The sequence below is a fragment of the Spermophilus citellus genome, assembly GCF_964194105.1.
Source record: "Spermophilus citellus genome assembly, chromosome: 3".
In the NCBI taxonomy this organism is placed as follows: Eukaryota; Metazoa; Chordata; class Mammalia; order Rodentia; family Sciuridae; genus Spermophilus; species Spermophilus citellus.
Window position 1 is genome coordinate 79,149,493 of NC_138184.1, and position 19,715 is coordinate 79,169,207.

Genomic DNA, 19,715 nt, shown 5'->3' on the forward strand with positions numbered 1-19,715 from the left:
CTGGCACTGAGCAGGTGCAGTATTCATCAGGTTGCTGTTGTTCATCATTCCACCAGCTGACTACGCCACCTGTCAATACCCGGGTGCTGGCTTTCCTTTCGTCTGTGGCAGGTGACGCTCTGACCCGTCATCTTGGTGTGATCCTTCCGGCAGTCATGTTGGCCCTGAAGGAGAAGCTAGGGACCCCAGACGAGCAGCTGGTAAGGGGGCCACGATCATTCCTCTATCATTTATTAGCAGCCATCCTTACCTGTCCCTGATGATCTGTGCTCAGCACACTTGTCCCCTGTGGTTTTAGGAGATGGCAAATTGTCAGGCCGTGATCCTCTCAGTAGAGGATGACACTGGGCACCGGATCATCATTGAAGATCTGTTGGAAGCCACCCGCAGCCCTGAGGTGGGCATGAGGCAGGCTGCTGCCATCATCCTCAACATCTACTGCTCCCGCTCCAAGGCCGACTACACCAGCCACCTGCGGAGCCTGCTCTCAGGCCTGATCCGCCTCTTCAACGACTCCAGTCCTGTGGTGCTGGAGGAGAGCTGGGACGCCCTAAATGCCATTACCAAGGTGAGGAGACCACTGTCCCCACAACAAGCTTTTTATTGGAGAAAATTCCAGACATTTATAATAATAGATTCTGACAGGATTCCTCCATGTACCCATCACTCAGCTTCAACACTGATCAACTGTGGCTAGTTCTGTTTCTACCACCCCCCAACCCTTCCCACATCTGCATTATTTTGAAGCAGTCCTGAGAGGGAGGGCTGCAGATCATCACTGCTTTTTTCTGGATTCCCACAGAAGCTGGATGCCGGCAACCAGTTGGCACTGATTGAAGAACTGCACAAGGAGATCCGGCTCATAGGCAACGAGAGCAAAGGCGAGCATGTGCCAGGGTTCTGCCTCCCAAAGAAGGTAGGTCAGGGCCTGGAGGTGCAGGGTGCTGCAGCTTGCTGCCTTCCTGTGTCCTCACCCCTGGCCTGGGTCTGCAGTGTGCGCTATTGCAGTGGCGGGTCAGTCAGTCTTCATGCTTGAGTATTCTTCAGCGCCTTCACATACAGCGTGCTTCTGCCATGGTGGCCAGATGGGGACAGGGTGCGTGCTTCCCTTGGTTTAAGCTGTCAAGGCCACCTCATCCAGACCAAATGGGTTGCAGAGGTGATAGCAGCGTTTGTTACCTCTGTGTGCTTGGTCTGTTGGGGCTTGCCCTCTTGTCACCATTCATTTAAGCCTCTTCCCCAGCCAGCCTAAATTGTCATCTCCTAGTTGACTAGAGGATGACTGTCAGGAGCATTGTGCTTTGGGTGGGAGACACGAGGGCCTGAGGCCTTTGGTATTGGACTCTCAGCTGTGGTTCCCTTGTCAGGGGGTAACCTCCATCCTTCCAGTGCTGAGGGAAGGAGTCCTTACTGGCAGTCCTGAGCAGAAGGAAGAAGCCGCCAAGGCCTTGGGCTTGGTGATCCGCCTGACCTCCGCTGACGCCCTGAGGCCCTCTGTGGTCAGCATCACTGGCCCCTTGATTCGCATCCTGGGGGACCGATTCAGCTGGAATGTGAAGGCAGCTCTGCTGGAGACACTCAGCCTCTTACTGGCCAAGGTGGGTGAGTGATAGTTTTGGTCTTTTGGTCTGCTCAAATCTTAGAGAACAGATATCTTCAGGACACTGATGTGCGATACCCTTGGCAGTAACGTGACAGCTTCATTGTGGAGAAACAGCATAGCAGAGGGACTTGAGCCCATGAACTCAGACTACACTGTGTCCAATTCCAAGTCCTCCTCTTAGTAGCTACATGGCCCTTGGGAAAGCCATGTAACCTCTGAGCCTGCCTCTGACGTCTGAGACTGATGACACTGCCTACCTTCTGTGGGGCTTAGGTGAACTAATGCCAAACACTGTGCCTGATACACTAAGCACTCAGTACATGGTGATGGTTGTTATTTTGAAGAATCAGTTTTAAAGTAAAAAATTCAGGGCCATGTAAAGACAATGAAAACACTGTTAAAGTTGCTTGAGTTCTTTATTATAGCCACATAAAGAGAAACGCAAAGAATCTGGTGAAAGAATGAAAAAGACATTTGAGAACAACCAAAGTGACTTCAGTTTTTGCCAAAAGTATAAGAAGCAAAGATTTAATGTGGTAACTGTTTCAGATGTTCTTAGGGGGTAGTAATTAAACCCCTTAGACTTAGAGTATAAATGGAGCCAAAATTCATTATTTTAAAAAAATCTTACACAAGGTTTGGAAGCAAATGCACACTTAAGGTTTGTAGTTTTTTTCCTTTGGAAGTGAGAGCAACTCCCCAGCTACCAAATGGGATTGTATCAGCCTCATTTTGTGACTTTTTTTTTTAAACAAAATTAAATATCATCTTCACCTCACATTCTGTGCTATATTCTTTTCTGTGGTATTTTTGGAGCTCTAGACACAAATGGAGCTCCTACCTCATGGAGCTTGCCCCTGACCTGAGTCAGTTGTCACCCATGGGCAGGAGGTTTTTGATTCATATTTACCATCTTCCCCTATTGCGTGCCTTGGAGCAGCCTACAAATCTGTCTGAATCCAGTGTTTCCAGATGTTCAATGTTATTGGCATTGAATCTTTAGACAGACACAGGGAGATTCCTGCTTTACAAGAACTAAATTTTCACTGGCTCCAACTATGTTTTATCAAAAGTGTGCCTATTGGGCTGGGGGTGTGGCTCAGTGATAGAGCACTTGCTTAGTACATGTGAGGCACTGGGTTCCATCACTAGCACCATGTAAAAATAAACAGGCTGGGGCTAGGGCTCAGTGGTAGTTCACTTGTCTGGCATGTGTGAGGCACTGGGTTTGATCCTCAGCACCACATATAAATAATAAATAAAAGTCTATCAACAATTTCAAAAAATTAAAAAAAAAGTAATTGTTCCATCTGCAACCATATATATTTATGTGTGTGTGTGTGTGTATTTTTTTTAAGTATGCCTGTTTTCTGTGTATAGTCAGGGAGTGAGTTGGAGTTGTATTGAGGTGGATGCACATGTGTATCAGGTGGATTCTCCAAGGTCATTTGGGTCATGGGCTTGTTCCAAGGGCTCAGTGTGGAGAGCTTGGCCTGCAAATCTATTGTTTAGTAGCTGGTACCTGCTGTTATGTGGACATCTCCCTGCCATGGTACGAGAACTGTACTTCTGACCATCAGCCGCCTACCCTGCTTTTTAATGGATTCAGAGGAGGAGGATTTGAGATGCTATCCTTCTAGATGGGTTTCACTGAGCTAAGCTGTGATACAGCCAGGGCTGCAAGGCAGCTCCCTCTGACAGTCACTGCTCCACTGCCTCCTCTTCCTCCTGCTTTCTCTAGTGTGACGAAGGATGCTGAAAACAGATGAGGAGGCTGAGCAGAACCTGTCTCTGCTGTTATTGCTAGCCTGTGTGAGAGCTTGGTTAACTCCAGGTGGTTTGTAATTATTGTTTGCTTTCATTCCTGTAGCCTTGGAGTGGCCTTGGAGTCCACCACAACTATGATTTTTGTGGGTGTGTGTTTTTCCCACAGGTTGGAATTGCCTTGAAGCCCTTCCTGCCCCAGCTGCAGACCACCTTTACCAAGGCCCTACAGGATTCCAACCGGGGCGTGCGCCTGAAGGCTGCTGATGCGCTTGGGAAGCTCATTTCCATCCATATCAAAGTGGATCCCCTCTTTACAGAGCTGCTCAATGGAATCCGAGTCATAGAGGACCCAGGTGTCAGGTAAGGTGCTTCTGAGGGAGTGTGTAGCCTCCAGGAGACAAGGCAGCTGCGTTGGGCTGTGCCTGTGCAGGTAGAAGGCAATGGTGGGGAAGAGGCAGGGGTTAAGTCAATGCATTGGTTCCCTAGGGACACCATGCTACAGGCCCTGAGGTTTGTGATTCAGGGAGCAGGTGCCAAAGTGGATGCTGTTATCCGGAAGAACATCGTCTCGCTCCTGCTGAGCATGCTGGGACACGATGAGGTACAGCTGCAATGGATGGCTGGGCTGGGGGCTCTGCTGTTTCTTATCTCCTTTCTTTGAGTGGCTTTTCCATGTTATATTATTACTTGGACCACTCTACTGATATTATTGATTCTGGCTTTAAAAAAAAAATTTTTTTGGTGCTAGAGATAGGACCCAGGGCCCCTAGCCTGTTGATTCTATCCTATAGATAAGGCAAGTAATATTTGTGCTGTTCCAGATCTCTCACCATTTTGTTCTCTAATTTTAAGTCACTTTCCCTCTCTACCCTCATTTCTCTTTGTAAATCAAAGATGTTCATTTTTTGGTTCAGGAAACATTTATAGAAATGAAGGGCCTTGTGTATGAGGCCTCGTGGTTGTAGACATTAAGAAATTTAAAAATCTGGTAGGATAAATCATCTTTGCTGTTTGTCCAAGAGAGAGGATGAGACTTGTCTGGGGCCACACTTTATCCAGTTACAGAATCAAAACCAGAATCCAGTTGAGCGTGGTGGCACATATCTGTAATTCCAGGGACTTGGAGCAGGGGAATTGCAAGTTTGAGGCCAGTGTGGATAGCTTAGTGAAATCCTGTCTCAAATTTTTTTAGAAGAGTTGGGGGTGTAATTCAGTGATAGAGGCTTGCCAATCATACTCGAGTCCCTGGCTTCCATTCCCAGCAACACACACACACACACACACACACACACACACACACTCTCTCTCTCTCTCTCTCTCTCTCTCTCTCTCTCTCTCTCACTCGCTCACACAACCCAGAATCCAGGCCCTATGCCTCCTGATTGTGCCCAATTCCGTTATCCCTGTCCAGTCTGGAAGCATTTGTTAATTAGCTGCCAAGCACTGCAGGTCCAGTCGGGGGGTGGGTAAGACTTTTCTTTTTCCCTTTTAACAACAATTCTGTTGTGGTAGCCTAATTTACATTTATAAGGCTAATCTTAGGAGAACATGCCTTTGGGTTCTGTGGTTTCACACTTCGTTGTGTGCATACACCTGGGCCAGCCATTGCTGCTGTGTTTGTTCACACAGCTCTGCAAGGCTGGTTCTGGTCCTCAGCTGCCATCTGGCTGTAGCCCTGGCTTCTGTGGATACAGATGAGAGCATCTGTCCTCTTTTGGTCACAGTCAACAAGGGCTTTTACAGGGTCATGAACAACACAAATGTTAGTATTTAAACAAATTTGCAGTTTACCACAATGGAGCTTAAAATAGCTTGCTTTGGAGAGAGTGGGCATCAGAGCTGGCTTTGTCCTTGCTTACCTAGGCTTCTGCTTCTTCTTCCCCTTAGAACTTCCAGTTGGATTGAAGGTGGCAGTTGGTGCTGGCCTGGCATCGGCTTCCCCGCAGATTGTTGGTTTGGAGGGATGCGTGTCAAGCTGGCATCTACTAATAATATAGCATATAAAATCCCCTCTGTTTTCTAGAGATAGTTAGCCAAGGTGGGAGTAACCAGGAGCTCTTTGTGTACCTGGCCTTGATTTTGATAGAAAACGCTTACTTAGCTGGGTGTGGTGGCGCATGCCTGTAATCCCAATGACTCAGGAACCTGAGACAGGAGGATCTTGAGTTCAAAGCCAGATTCATCGGGCTGGGGATGTGGCTCAAGTGGTAGCGCGCTCGCCTGGCATGCATGCGGCCCGGGTTCGATCCTCAGCACCACATACCAACAAAGATGTTGTGTCCGCCGAGAACTAAAAAATAAATATTAAAAAAATTCTCTCTCTCTTTCTCTCTCTCCCCCCCCCTCACTCTCTCTTTAAAAAAAAAAAAAAGCCAGATTCATCAAAAGTGAAGTGCTAGCAATTCAGGCTGAGGGTGAGGCTCAGTGTTAAGTGCGGCTGGGTTCAATCCCTGGCACCAAACAAACCAGAACCCCCCCCCCCCCCCCCCCCCCCCGCATACGACATGTGCATACGCGCGCGCGCACACACACACACACACACACTCTTACACACACACACTCACACACTTGTACAGTCCAGAATCTAGGCTCTGACTCCTGGTTATGCTTGTTCCAATTCCATAATCCCTGTCCATTTTGGAAGCATTTGTCAAGTACCCATTGGCTGTAGTGACCCAGTAGAGGCAGCAGACAGTCATCTGGGTACAAGATGACACACAGATTTGTTGGGAAAAGGGGGCTTAGTGGTTGTTTTCTTGCTGCCTTCCCAGGTGGCCGTGGGCAGGTGGCTCCCCTCTTTGTGCTGTGGTCTTTCCCAGCTGAACCCCTTCTGTCTCAGGGCTGTTGAGAGTAACTGAGAGACTAAATGTAAAGCATTCAGATTTCCCGAGGAGAAAGGTGCTATGTAAATACAGTTATTGTTGCTATTGTGATGATGATTACCATATGCACACACACTGGAGTTTTCTATAATTACGTGAAGTGCTTGCTGGGCATGTAATTTTTAACTCTCCACCAAGTGGCAGTTGCAGTGAATGGCAGTCCCAATCTGGTACTGGGAACACAGTGCCTGGAGTAAGGCCTGGCTTCAGAGTTGCTGAGTTTATTTGTTCCATCCTCTTCTCTGCCCTCCCTCCTGGGCCCTGGCCTTACTCCCTATCACTCCCCATTCTGCTCTCCAGGACAATACTCGGATCTCCTCAGCTGGGTGCCTGGGGGAGCTGTGTGCCTTTTTGACGGAAGAGGAGCTTAACACTGTCCTTCAGCAGTGCTTACTGGGTAAGTCTCTTGTATGGAGGGAGTTCCCCTTCATGGGCTTGGGCCCCTTAGCCCCAGGGAAGAGGCCCTGGGCACCAGTCTCCCCTTCCCCTCAGATGATCTTGTAGCACCTGGAATACCCCTTCCTTGGGACCAGTTGCTAACACACTACTAGAAAGTAGCCCCGAGTATCTCTGCTCTAAGAATACAGCCAGAAGCTGGGAGCAGTTTGTGAGAGACTTCTCTGCTACTTTTTGGAACTTTTGCTACAAAAGTGGGGAGGTTGGGCACAGTGTGGCTTGGGGTTTCCACCATGCCTAAGTCTGCACCATGGTCTTGGTGGGACTTGGCTCCCAGGACTCCATGAGTAGGGGTGTGCTATAAAGTTCAAGTTGACCTCAGTTGTGTCCTCCTACCCAGCGGATGTGTCCGGCATTGACTGGATGGTTCGGCATGGCCGGAGCTTAGCACTGTCTGTGGCTGTGAACGTGGCTCCCAGCAGACTCTGTGCAGGCAGATACAGCAGTGAAGTTCAGGAAATGATTCTCAGCAGTGCCGTGGCAGACAGGGTAAGGCTCTCAGGCTGATGGTTCAGCCCTCCCATCCTCTAGCAAGTATTCCACAGCCATGGCTCTGCTCACCCAGCACAGGGGACATCTGTCCCCAGCTGGGTCTTCAGAGCATGAGTTCTATTTTACTGTGGCTGGTAACTTATTGTGCCCTGGGACAAGTAGGTGATTTCTTTGGGCTCTAGTTGCATCATCTAAACAATGAAGACTTTGAGTTGGAGGAAGAAGATGTCCATTCCTGGTCAAAAGTTCTCTGATCTCTGTTCCTGGCAACTAGTGACTTTGTTCATCTCCTCAACAGCCAGGGCAGCCCATCTAAATGAGAGATGTCAAGGTGTCCTTGGTGTAAAGTATTAAGGATGAGATGAGTGGTGAAGGGTCCTGGAGATTCCTGGGGAATCTGGTTCTGCCACGTTAAGGAGGAAATGGGATGCCTCTGCCTGTCTAGCACTTTCCTTTCTTTACAGATCCCCATTGCGGTGAGTGGGGTCCGGGGCATGGGCTTCCTGATGAAGTACCACATCGAGACAGGAGGGGGACAGCTGCCAGCCAGACTCTCTAGTCTGTTCATTAAGGTGAGTAGGAAGGGGCCTTGTACAACCCACCAAGCCTGGCTCATGAGAAAGGCCTAGAGCTGGAAGACATGGGAAATATGCCCCTGACTAGTTGGATTCCAGTTCTCCATGAATGGCCTCCAGGAGACCTCTGGACCCTTGGAAATGGAGAGCAGAGTGTTTCTGTGTGTAATTTTTTCAGGATGAGTCCAGCGTTTTTGCAGATTCTCAGACCTGTGACCCCCAATTGAGTTAATAACCACTGTTTCAGGCATCCTCTGTAAGCATCCTGATTTTATAGAATTAAGGACAAACTTGGGTTCAAATATTAATAAATCTAGCTGGGTGCACTGGCGCACGCCTTTAATCCCAGTGGCTTGGAAGGCTGAGGCAGCAGAATTGCGAGTTCAGAGCCAGCCTCAGCAATAACAAGGTGCTAAGCAACTCAGTGAGACCCTGTTTCTAAATAAAATACAAAATAGGGCTGGGGATGTGGCTCAGTGGTTTAGTGCCCCTGAGTTCAATCCCTGATACCAAAAACAAAAACAAAACAAATATTAATAACTCTTCCCTTCCTGCCTCCTTTCCTTAGTGGCATGCCACTTATTAGTATGGTTATGGCATCCATTCCAGGCCCTAATAGGACAAGCCATGGAATCTAACAGTGGGACTCCCACAGACAATGTGATGTTGCTTCTCAAGCAATTATGTGCCCAGAAATCAGAACCAGATTTTGCATTTTAATGGGATAGGGCCATGCCTGAGACTCTGCCTCTGTTACCAGCTCCTGTGTGATTCCAGCTGTGTGCAGATCTTGTTGAGTAATGAGGTTCCAAAGATACCTGGCTCCCTACTGGGATTTCTAGGAGCCCTAATTAGATCTGCCCTCTGTGATGGCATCAACTTGTATTCACTTGTTCACTCAGCACTGAGTACCCACTGCTGGGCTGGACCCTGAAGGAGTAGGGAGGAACAAAGTGGATGAGATCTTGGAGCCTATGGGGAGGGCCCTTGGATTGGGTTGTCAGGGAGACAGACCTTGGAAGAATGAGAAGGAATCGACAGAATGAAGATCTGGGGGCCAACTTGGGCAGTGGCTTGTTTGAGGAAGTTAAAACCCTGTGTGGGCCAGAAGTAGTGAGCCAAGGGGAGGGTGGCACAAGATGAGGTGGGGAGGTAGATGGGGCTGGATCATGCTGTCACCTTCTTGGGAAGGGACAACATTGGAAAGGAACAGTAGGGTCAATGACCATGATGAAGGGAAAGTGTCAAGGCTGAAAATTTGGGCTTCTTTGAGATACAGACTGCATGTGTGTGTGTTCCTCTCACAGTGTCTGCAGAACCCATCCAGTGACATCAGATTGGTGGCTGAGAAGATGATCTGGTGGGCAAATAAGGACCCACTGCCTCCCTTGGAGCCCCAGGCTATCAAGCCTATCCTGAAGGCTCTTCTTGACAACACCAAGGATAAGAACACTGTCGTAAGGGCCTACAGTGACCAGGCAATTGTCAACCTGCTCAAGATGAGGCGGGGCGACGAGGTGTTTCAGGTGGGAACCTGGCCTGAGTGCCTCCCAGAGCATGCTGCGGCCTTTGGCTTGCTGTTTTTCTTCTGCATGATAGTACTTGGCCCCATTCTCTTCTCTACCACCATGTAGGTTTCAGCCTTCAGGAGCAGATTGAGAGTTAGGTGACTGTCCTGGTGCCTGAAAATAGATTTATCTTGGTTTTCAGACTTTTTCAGAAGTAGAGCTCTTTCTTCAAATAAAGTCTCCATGGCTTCCAAGCATGTATCACAGACCCCAGTGGAGTGGCCTTTTTGAGGCCTAGAGTCCTGTTCCCTCAGCCCCCTGCCCCTGCAGTCAAAGCACTGAAAGCTGTGACATCTGCTCCCTCAGCTTAGGAAAAATGCATCTAGCGTTTTCCTGAGCTGTCCCTGGACCCATCTGATTGGCTTATTTTTTGCCGGATTCAGCCTCAGTGGCTTGGTTCTGAGGTTAGCATATGTCTTTGTCTTGATGTGACTGGGAATTTGAAGCCTTGTTTTCTGACTATGTCTCCTCACGCTCACTCTTCCTTACAGTCCCTCTCCAAGATCCTGGATGTGGCCAGCTTGGAGGTGCTGAATGAGTGCAACCGAAGGTCCCTGAAGAAGCTGGCCAGCCAGGCAGACTCCACGGAGCAGGTGGATGACACCATTCTGACGTGATAGGCCTGGGCCCTGCTGTAGCGTTTCAGCTCCACATCTTTGTTCACTGTTTTCATTTTTGAAAATATGTTTGTTCCGATGGGGAGCTTATTAGGTGGCATTCCCAGAAAGTATTTTAATATATCAACTGACCACAGCCAAAGCCTTAAATCAAACCCACACACAACTGAAAATTGCCTCCTCCATCCCACCCTTTTCTTTGAAGAGGAAAAGGAAAAGCACATGCGTAAGCCTCAGCAAATGGCAGCCCAAGGCCGGCCATCTATCTCAGCAGGCCGTGTCTAGGATCAGGAGGGTCGAACTTCAGGTTCCTCTTCTGTGCTTGAGCTCTGGTTCAAGACCTGGCGCTACCAACCTTTGCCTAGATCCTGAGTGGGACATAGATCTGCAGAGCTCTGCCGAGTCTGGTATGTCTTGGCTTGGCTTTTCAATATTGTGCGGCCTGGTGGATCTGACCTCTGTTGGGTGAAAGTGATATGTAGCTCTGTCAGTTCCCAGGTCAAGGGAGGGTTTTTGAGCGGGCTGTTTGAAGGAGGAATGTTTAATAAAGGCTTTGATTTAATCTGAATAGAAGCAGATCTTTTATAATCTCCAAATATCCATTAATCATGAAGCTTCCTCATCTGGAATAAGGAAGGGTTTGCAACTGTTTTTGGTGGTGTTGATGACACTGATTTCTGGGCATCCCTCTACTCTGCTTTCAGAAGTCTTTATCGATCCCTAGATCCTTACAGACATTTCTGCGGAAGGTGGGGCTCTGGTTGGCCACTTCCTGGCTCTGTCCTGACTTGGGAAGGTGGGAATCCCCTGGGGGTTAAGCTGTAGCGACCCATCCCCCGTGGAGTAATGTTCCTACAGTCCAGGGACTTGCAAGAGGAAACTGGAGTTGCAGTTCAGCATCTGCCTCTTTTATGAATGACTTCCTTCCTCCTGATTCTTAGAAGGCTCGTGACATCCACATCCTGTCTGAGGGAGCACACCCCACTGGGCCTTAGTGACGCAAGTTTTTCTGGGCTTTTCTCTGGTCACAATACGGAACAAACCTCTATCAAAATTACTGGCCAGGCCTGTAAAAGGAAGAGAAATACAGAGTGGTGGTAGTGAAAAACAAAAACAAGCATTGTTTATTAATAATGCAGCAGAGGTTGAAAGTAGGCTTGTGACTCAACACTTCTGGTGAATAAGACAAGGTGACCTCTAAGGTGATTCTGATGAAATCCTTGCTTTCTATGCCTGAGTCTTATGTCACAGGACTTCCTATTGTTTTGCAGCAGACCTGGTCTCAGCTGGCTCGTGGTAATTGTAGAATCCCAATTGGGGCTGGAAAGGACCTTGAAGGTCAGCTGAATTGGTCCCTACAGCCAGACAGCCAATGGTTTCAGCTTTTGGTAGCCATGGTAACTGTTCCCTGCTTTTGGGATTCAGATGGTCATCAGTGTCCTCCCAGCTGCCTAGGGCATGTATCCAGCAAGCTGTCTGAATATGTGTTCACCTCTCCCAGGCAACTGTGGTGAAGAGCAGGAAGTTTTCCTTACAAGGGGACATGACTAGGAAGCCTCCGCCGAGCCCCAGAGATTGTCTTCAGTGTTTCCTTCAGGGTCTTAGGTGCTTACATCTGCCTCTGGCTTTCAGTCCCCAGTCTGCAACTGGAGGGCAACATGACATGCTTAGAGGTGGAAGACATTCATTAAGCAAAATCCAAAGGAAAAACACCAGCTTCCAGTTCCAGAAACTGGAGGAGGATGAGATCTCTGTGTTCAGAATAGATGGCTGGAGGTTGATTCACAGACGGTGATGACTCAAAGGCTCCTCGAGCATGCTGAATTGCATTCTCTGAGTCTGGAGGGAGATTGCGAGCACTCGGGGAATGAGTGGCAAAGGGCTGTCACAGAATGACAGTGGAGCAGGCAAAAGGATCTTGTCCGGCTGGAGTCATAGCAATCCTGGAGGAAGTGAAGCTTGCAGTGGAGAAGCAGAAGCTATTTGTCCTGCTAGTTGGTAGTGCTGTTTAGCCTTGGGCAAGTCATCTAACCTTTCTGGGCCAGTTCTCTCATCTGTAAAATGAGGAATTTGGAATAGAAGCTCTAAAAATCTATTGTTTTCAGTTATCCTTTAGGTGTTATTTGTACTTGCAACAGATAACATTCAACATCATTTCATTTAATCCTCACAAATGTCCTATGAAGTAGGTTCTTGCTACTGTGTTCCAGAGGAGGAAATTGTGGCACAGAGGTCATTGGCCTAGGATCATATGGCCCCAAAATGGCAGTCTGTCCCCAGAGCTTACTTTTAGCCTTTCCCTCATCTCTCCTGGGCTGGTTAGACTTCAACATTTTTAGAACAAGTCCTCCAGACATTTCCCAACTCACAGGAAATGAAAGTACATGTAGAGCACCCTGGGTAAAGGGATGTGCCAGCATCAGAAGACTGGCCCAGGGGTTCCATCCACCCCAGGCCCTCCCACCTGCTCTGCAGGTGTAGAGAGCAGTACCTCACCCCGTTTACAGGACACTGGCTAGGAAAGTCTCTAGAGAAGACAGGTTATTGTCAAAGACCTTCAGTGATTCTCTGAAGGGGAGACTTGTCCCATCTTTTTCTTGCCCATGTCTGAAAGTCAGTGACAATAGTGTGTCCTTTCTAAGCATAGAAAACCTAAATGGCATTCACAACCTTTTAGCTCAGGAGCTTCTGAGATCATGAGCATTAAGATGACTCTAAAGCGTAGGGTAGTGTGACATAGTTCAGATGCCCCTTCTAGGAACCAAACCTGCGGTTCTCCCCATCCACACTGCAATGCTAGACGGCCTGGGAGAGGAACAGGGAAACTGCAGGACTGACACCATTTTGGATGCAGCAATTTAGAGACATTATTTTACTGATAGATTTTTGAACATGATAGGTAATTAGGAATGTACTAATTCACAATAATGCGGGGGGGGCAGCTAGGAAGAATAGAGGAGTGTTTTTCTTCTAAGTATGGTTCTGTGTGGATATATCTTTAAAAAATTTGTTTTTCGTTGTAGATGGACACAGTACCTTTATTTTATTTATTTATTGTATGTGGTGCTGAGAATTGAACCCAGTGCCTTACGCGTGCCAGGCAAGGCGTTCTACAACTGAGCCACAACCCCTGCCTGTGGATTTATCTTAAATTGCTTTATGTCTTTCAGAATTAGAACATTAAGAAAAAAGAAGAACCAGTCTAATATGAAGGTCTAGACTCTAAAGTATTTCAAAGGAAATGTAGACACCATTTTGCTTTAAAGCTATGGTATACTGGAGTCACAGGGACTTTGAAGTCAGATCTGAATCTTTATTCCTTAATATCAAGCTCTGTGTCTTAAGGCATGTTCCATGGACTCTCAGCATGTTGCCTCATCTTTATGGTGATTGTACAATCTCACAGGGTTGTCTGGATTGAATGACAATCCATTCTGCACAAAGCCAGGCACATAGGAAGTTCTTGATATGTGGAGGGTGTAAGAAAAATGTGTCTGGGAAAAGAGAAGCCTATTACCACATAAAGACGTATTGTAGTACAGTATTTTCACATGTGGGAATTCAGTGCTGGACTCAGATGTATTCTCAGTTTCTTGAACCCATAGTTTAAAAAGCTAATAATGAAATCCATTTCTTTGGAAGACTAATGATGTAATGATGACCTTTTTTTTGTTTTGTTTTTTTGTTTCAGGGATTGAACACAGGGGTGCTTTACTACTGAGCTATATCCCCCCCCCTCCTTTTTAAAAATATTTTATTTAGAGATAGGGTCTTACTGAGTTGCTTAGGGCCTCACTCAGTTGCTGAGGCTGGCTTTGAACTTGTGATCCTCCTGTCTCACCCTCCCGAGCCGCTGGGATTAGAGGCGTGCACCATTGTGCCTGGCCTAATGATGACTTTTGACTATCCAAAATGCCAGATGGGGGCTGGAGTTGTAGCTCAGTGGTGGAGCACTTGCCTCATATATGTGAGGCACTAGGTTGATCCTCAGCACCACATAACAATTAAAAAATAAAGGTGTTGTGTCCATCTACAACTAAAAACAACAACAACAAAAAAGCTTTAAAAGAATACTAGGTGGAAGGTACATCAGCAAATGGAAGGGTCTCCACCGTGCACAGGTCGGAAGGCTTGGCTATCACCCTTTCCACACAATTGCCATCTTTATTTTAGGAAGAGTAAAGTTAAGATGGGAAGGAGTATTTCTGAGGTCATGCAGCCACTTGGAAGCAGGACTAGAAAAAAACCCATATTTCTTGATTCTCTGGTCACCAAGCCCCAGGGCCATTCTATAAAAAATAATTTGGAAGGTGAATTTAACAAAAGGAACTAGTCAGATTCTTGGCATGTGGCTTTGCAGAGTGACTGGATTTCACTTTTCAGGAGAGGTGGAGCCTGATTGCTTCATTGGGTGGTACTGAGCTGTCCCCTGGTTCTGCTATGAGGGCTCCTGGCTTCCTGGCCTGCCAGAGGGAAACTGGAAAAGCTGGCCCAAGAGTATTATTGCCCCAGTAGAATTTCTGGATAAGACCTTTTTGTACCCAAATGGAAGACCCTGGGCCCCTTCTGATACTATTCTAAGATCAGTTTCTCTAGTGAAAAGGCAGGCTCGTCACAGGGACAGTGAATGCATCAGAAGTTCCTCAGAGCTGTGCCATTGCTTTGAGAGAAAATTGTGGACAATCCTTACCACTCAGGTTCCCACAAGAGAGAGGTGGGGAAGCTGGTGTTCCACAGTGTCTAATCCAGCCTTTCTAAAACATTTGTGCCTCAGGAGCCCTTTATACTTTTAGAAATCACTGATGACCCCAAAGGGTTCTTGCTTATGTACATTTTACCTGTTGACATTTGCCAGTTTAGAAATCACATTCACATTATTCATTAAAAAATAACCCACTGTATGTTAGCAGTAAATAACAATAACAGATATGTTTTCCAAAACAAAAACCATGTTAGTGAGGAGAGGAATTGTTTGGCATTTTTATAAATCTTTCGTATCTGGATTCTCGTATCTGCTTCTGCGTTCAATCTGTTACAATATCATGTGTCTTATAAACTCTGGAAAACACTACATAAGTGAATGAGAATGAAAAGGCAAAAAAATTTTAAGTGTTATGAACATGTTTTCACTTCACAGATCCTTTGAAAGGGTCCTGGGAAGCTCTGAGATTCTCTAGACCACCTTTGGAAAAGCCACTAATCTATTCCAAGAGATGAAGGGGGTAAAAATCCTATTGAATGGTTTGGAGGACAGGAGAGGGAGAGGTTAGACCCCCTCAATTTGACCCACACTCCACAGAAAGCAAACTCAGAGGGTTCTAATAGATTATTTTTGAGATTCCTCCCAACTGTTAAATTCCACATGTGGCTTCACTTTAATTCAACAGACATCAAACACCTGCTATGGGCTAAGTCTCCAAAGGACATGAAGATGAATAAGACATGGTTCCTGCAATCAAAGAATTTGTTATGTAATTGGGGGTCAGATAATGTCAGGGCAAGGCCCACTGCCAAATGTCTGGAAATGGCATCAGGCTAGCAGGTAATGGAGAAAGGGCTAATTTCCACTTCCCCATCAAAGGGAAAGACCAGATGCAATTTCCTTTCCTTTTGAAAAAGCATGTTGAATAATGCCCCACTGGCATTCAAGGTCCCGATCATCATTTACCTATCTTTGAATTGATTTGCTACCCACTTTACCTCTTGTATGATTGCAGCATGTGTCCTTAGCAAGTTGAGAATCCACGATGCTGACCAGTCTGAAATCTGGCTGTTCCAGGGCCCGCCACCTCCACAGCACTGAACTTTGTTCCTGCTGCTGCTGCCCTCAGGGCACTGCTGTCTGTCTACAAGGCCTTGCCTTGAGGTCCCCCTCTCCTTGACCCCCTTAGCTTTCCCACTGGTGACACCTTACTTCCCAGATCTCCTCCTTGCCAAATTAAGCTCTTTGAAGTGTCCTTAGCCTATCTTCTCCTGAAATTTCCAATCTCTGTTGCTCACTGGCTGCTAAGCTTTCTTCATTCAGCTCCATTGCTCCCTATCAACCCTTCTCTTCATTCACTGCCAAAACTTGTTGAAGGGATGGCAGAGACCTGCCCGATCCCTGGCTTCATTGTTCCTGTAAACTTCTGCATACTCCCTGTCCCCTTTACTCTGCTTTATTTTGCTAACACATTTGTTGCCTATGTTCTGTACCAGAATGGAAGCTCCCTAAAAGCAGGAATTTTTGAATTTTGCTTCCTGTTGAATCCCCATCATCCAGATAAGTGCTGGGCATATAGCAGGCCCTCATATTTTTGTTGAAAGAATGAATGACTCGTCTTTCCCCACTATACTGTAACTCTGTAAGGACGGGGGCTTTGTTTTGTTCATGTTTTACATTTATATCTTCAGCACAGTGCCTGGCACCTAATAAGGATGTTTTGGATTAGTGAATGAATCCAGTTCCAGATAAATTATATATTTTGTTGTTGTTGTTTTGGGGGACACCAGGGATTGAACTCAAGGGTGCTTGACTACTGAGCCACATCTCCAGCCCTATTTTGTATTTTATTTATTTAGAGACAGGTTCTCACTGAGTTGTTTAGCGCTTTGCTTTTCCTGAGGCTGGCTTTGACCTTGTGATCCTCCTGTGTCGGCCCCCCAACCCCAAGCCACTGGGATTACAGGTGTGGGTCACTGCACCAGACAGTTATTTTCTTTTAAAGTTGCTTTTGCCAGGTGTGGTGTGGCTCACGACTGCAAATTGGGAGGCTGAGGCAAGAGGATTGAAAGTTCAAGGCCAGCCTCAGCAATTTAGTGAGGCCCTAAGCAACTTAGCAACACCATGTTTCAAAAAATAAAAAGGACTGGGGATGTAGCTCAGTGGTAAAGTGCTCTGGGTTCAGTCTCCAGTACCCAAAAAAGCTGCTTGGGTTGCTATTGTTTATATATTGTCCTTTGCATCTTCCCCTTCCTGCTGTGACCTCCACCTTGGCTTCAGCAATAACCTTCAAAGCTCTGCAGCTGAAATCCATCCTGCACATGTTGCCACATTACTTAGCTAAAATAATATTCTGATATTGCTCTTCTGCTCAACAACTGCCAGTGCCTCCCCCTTGTAGTTTCTAATGTATAAAACAGACATTGTTGCAAGCTGTTCAGAACAGTGGAAAAACTTTCTCATTGGCACATACAGATCAATCAAGTCACAGTTCATGATGTGCATATATATATATATATATATATATATATATATATATATGGGATATATAAACACACACATATACATATATGTATATACATGTTTTGTTTTGATTTTTCATAGAGACTAACAGCTCGTCACTGAATTGTAGCTTAAACAAATGTAAAACAATGTTTCTGAGGAAAATGCTCAGGTTCATCTCAGGATGCCAGGCACAGTTCCCTGCCTGTAGGGAATTCCCCCTCCAAGCCAAAATTGGTGATTCTTTTTTTTTTTTAATTTTTTAATATTTATTTTTTAGTTATCGGCGGACACAACATCTTTGTATGTGGTGCTGAGGATCGAACCCGGGCCGCACGCATGCCAAGCGAGCGCGCTACCGCTTGAGCCACATCCCCAGCCCAAATTGGTGATTCTTATGGGCTGTGACAGCGGCTGTCTAAATACACCTGACATTTAAAGCACTTTCATATTCCAGTGTCGTCATGAAATCTTCATGATGAAATCCTTACCCCATCATTCTAGCCAACAGTGATAGTTTTCTTGATCTGAAGTCTAGATGGCTTATTTGACAGCTGTTCTATCTACTATATTATCATGTATTTTTAATTCCTGAGTGTGTCTTAACTCTGAAGAGACTGTAAGCTCTTGGAGGGAAATGGATCTGTTCTTACATGCTGTACAATCTGTGGCATATAACAGTAAGCATTCATTAAATAGTCACTGTGTAAATGGAGGAATTAATGCCTATTGCATTCCAGATGACACATCCAGGCAAAATCAGGAAACCCATCTTCATAATGGCCATTTCTGAGTTACCTCCCTGCAAAGTGTCCTGTAGCCCTAATATTAGGAAGCTGACTTGGAAATGTGTATGAGTGTCTACAATAGGAAATGGCTTAAAGTATCAGTGAGTCGGTGTGAAATGACCTTGATTAATATTAGCTACTGTTTTTCACAGGCCTCTATGTGCCAGGTCACTTACATACAGCTATAGTTTTCTGTGAGGAAGCTGGAGCTCTAAGATAGTGTCATATGTGTTACTCAAAAACTTTTCAGGGATACAATCAGGATTTTAAACTTGGCATTGAAAACAAAGTTCTACTTCCTAAAACTGCTGGTTCAAAGGGAATGGTACTGTTTCCAGACCAAGGATTTTTCTTTTCTTTTTTTTTAAACCAAGAGCACATGAGCAGTTTCTCTCCCCACCACTGCCTTCGGATTCCAAGCCCATGGTCATCTGGCATCTTCTCTACTCTTGGAAAAACTCAAGACTTGGATCAGGTCAGGCATGGTAGCACATGCGTGTAATCCCAGCGACTAGGGAGGCTGACGTAGGAGGATCACAAGTTCAAGGTTATCCTGGGCAATTTAGCAAGACTCTGTTTCAAAATATAAATAATAGGGTTGGTAGAGTGCCCCTAGGTTTGATCCCCAGTGCTACCAAAAAAAAAAAAAAAAAAAAAAGGCTTGAGTCAGACACTCCATGTGCTGTTCAAGGATCTTGCCTGCAACATTGTTTATAACAACAAAAATAATGAACTACATGATTCCTTATTATCAGCAGAGTGGTTAAATGATAGTATCGTTAACCACTGGGTGAGGCTGATGCCATGCAGCTGTGAAATTTTATATATATATATCTTCAGAGAAAAAGCAAGATACATTATGTGTATAAACGAAATTCACATGGCATTTTACGTTTACTATTTGTTAAGCATTTTAAGGTATCCAAGAAACTTAAACAAGGGTTGCCCGTGAGAAGTGCTTCAGAAGGAAGCACCAATAACTTGAACTTTCAGTAAGTTTTGTACATTTTTTTGAAAACCAGGAGCATTGCTTTTTATTAAGTCAAAGAAAACGAAGATTGATAAAATGAGTAGAACTGTTCAGCAGATGTGTGACTAGAAAGGGAGAGTTATAACAGGTAATAAGGACATTAAAGTCTCCCTAGTTCTACAGTGAGGATGACAGTGGTAACATCCTGATTTCAACTCCAAGGGGTAGAACAGGTGAGAACTCACTTGTAGAAATGGAAAAACCTGGGCTCAACTTTCAGCTGCTCGGGCCTCCCTAACCACAAGACTTTGATATGAGTATCTAGGTGGTGTGAAATTGGAGGCGAGAGCGGCCGCCTTCAGTGTCTGGACGCGTCTTACACACTGGGTCACTCTTTTCCCAGGCTCTGCTTCAAGCTGGACGGATTCCGATTCTGGAACTACTCTGCCCATTTTACCAAAGGGACATCTCAGGCCCCAAGGGTCACGGAGCTGGGATGTGATTTCGCCCCATCGCTGACTTCAAGGTCTCTCTCTAGTAGCTACGTTCCGGCAGGCCATTCCTGTCCCTGTTGAACTCGGCAGCCACCTGCCACCCTCTATGGCGGGCCTGGGGCACTGGGGGTCCCGAGCCAGCACCGCCGAGGTGGCGTCGACGCAGCAAGGGGCGAGGTGCCCGCGTCTTCCACAGCCACACGAGTCTGTCTTCACCATTCGAATCCCGGGACCGGAGAAACCCGGAGCTCGGCGTGAGCCCGCCCCGGCCGCTGCGCGCCTGTCATTTCCTCTCCACA

The 19,715-nt window shown here is 46.4% G+C and overlaps 1 protein-coding gene across 3 annotated transcripts in view; it reads left to right on the forward strand.

Moving 5' to 3' along the window:
• GCN1 (GCN1 activator of EIF2AK4) overlaps nucleotides 1-10,552 on the forward strand; it is a 62,864-nt gene extending 52,312 nt beyond the window's left edge. Inside the window, exons 48-59 of one of the 3 annotated variants that reach the window (XM_081283944.1) lie at nucleotides 57-200; nucleotides 299-568; nucleotides 803-916; nucleotides 1,368-1,598; nucleotides 3,537-3,730; nucleotides 3,857-3,971; nucleotides 5,743-5,757; nucleotides 6,553-6,649; nucleotides 7,049-7,197; nucleotides 7,665-7,772; nucleotides 9,083-9,301; nucleotides 9,835-10,552. In XM_081283944.1, coding sequence (XP_081140070.1) covers nucleotides 57-200; nucleotides 299-568; nucleotides 803-916; nucleotides 1,368-1,598; nucleotides 3,537-3,730; nucleotides 3,857-3,971; nucleotides 5,743-5,757; nucleotides 6,553-6,649; nucleotides 7,049-7,197; nucleotides 7,665-7,772; nucleotides 9,083-9,301; nucleotides 9,835-9,960 — 1,782 coding nt within the window. In that variant the 3' untranslated portion in view covers nucleotides 9,961-10,552. Of the gene's footprint in view, nucleotides 1-56; nucleotides 201-298; nucleotides 569-802; nucleotides 917-1,367; nucleotides 1,599-3,536; nucleotides 3,731-3,856; nucleotides 3,972-5,742; nucleotides 5,758-6,552; nucleotides 6,650-7,048; nucleotides 7,198-7,664; nucleotides 7,773-9,082; nucleotides 9,302-9,834 lie in introns of those variants that run through there. The other 2 variants (XM_081283945.1, XM_081283946.1) reach the window with 2 other exon arrangements.
• Nucleotides 10,553-19,715: the final 9,163 nt, after the last annotated feature.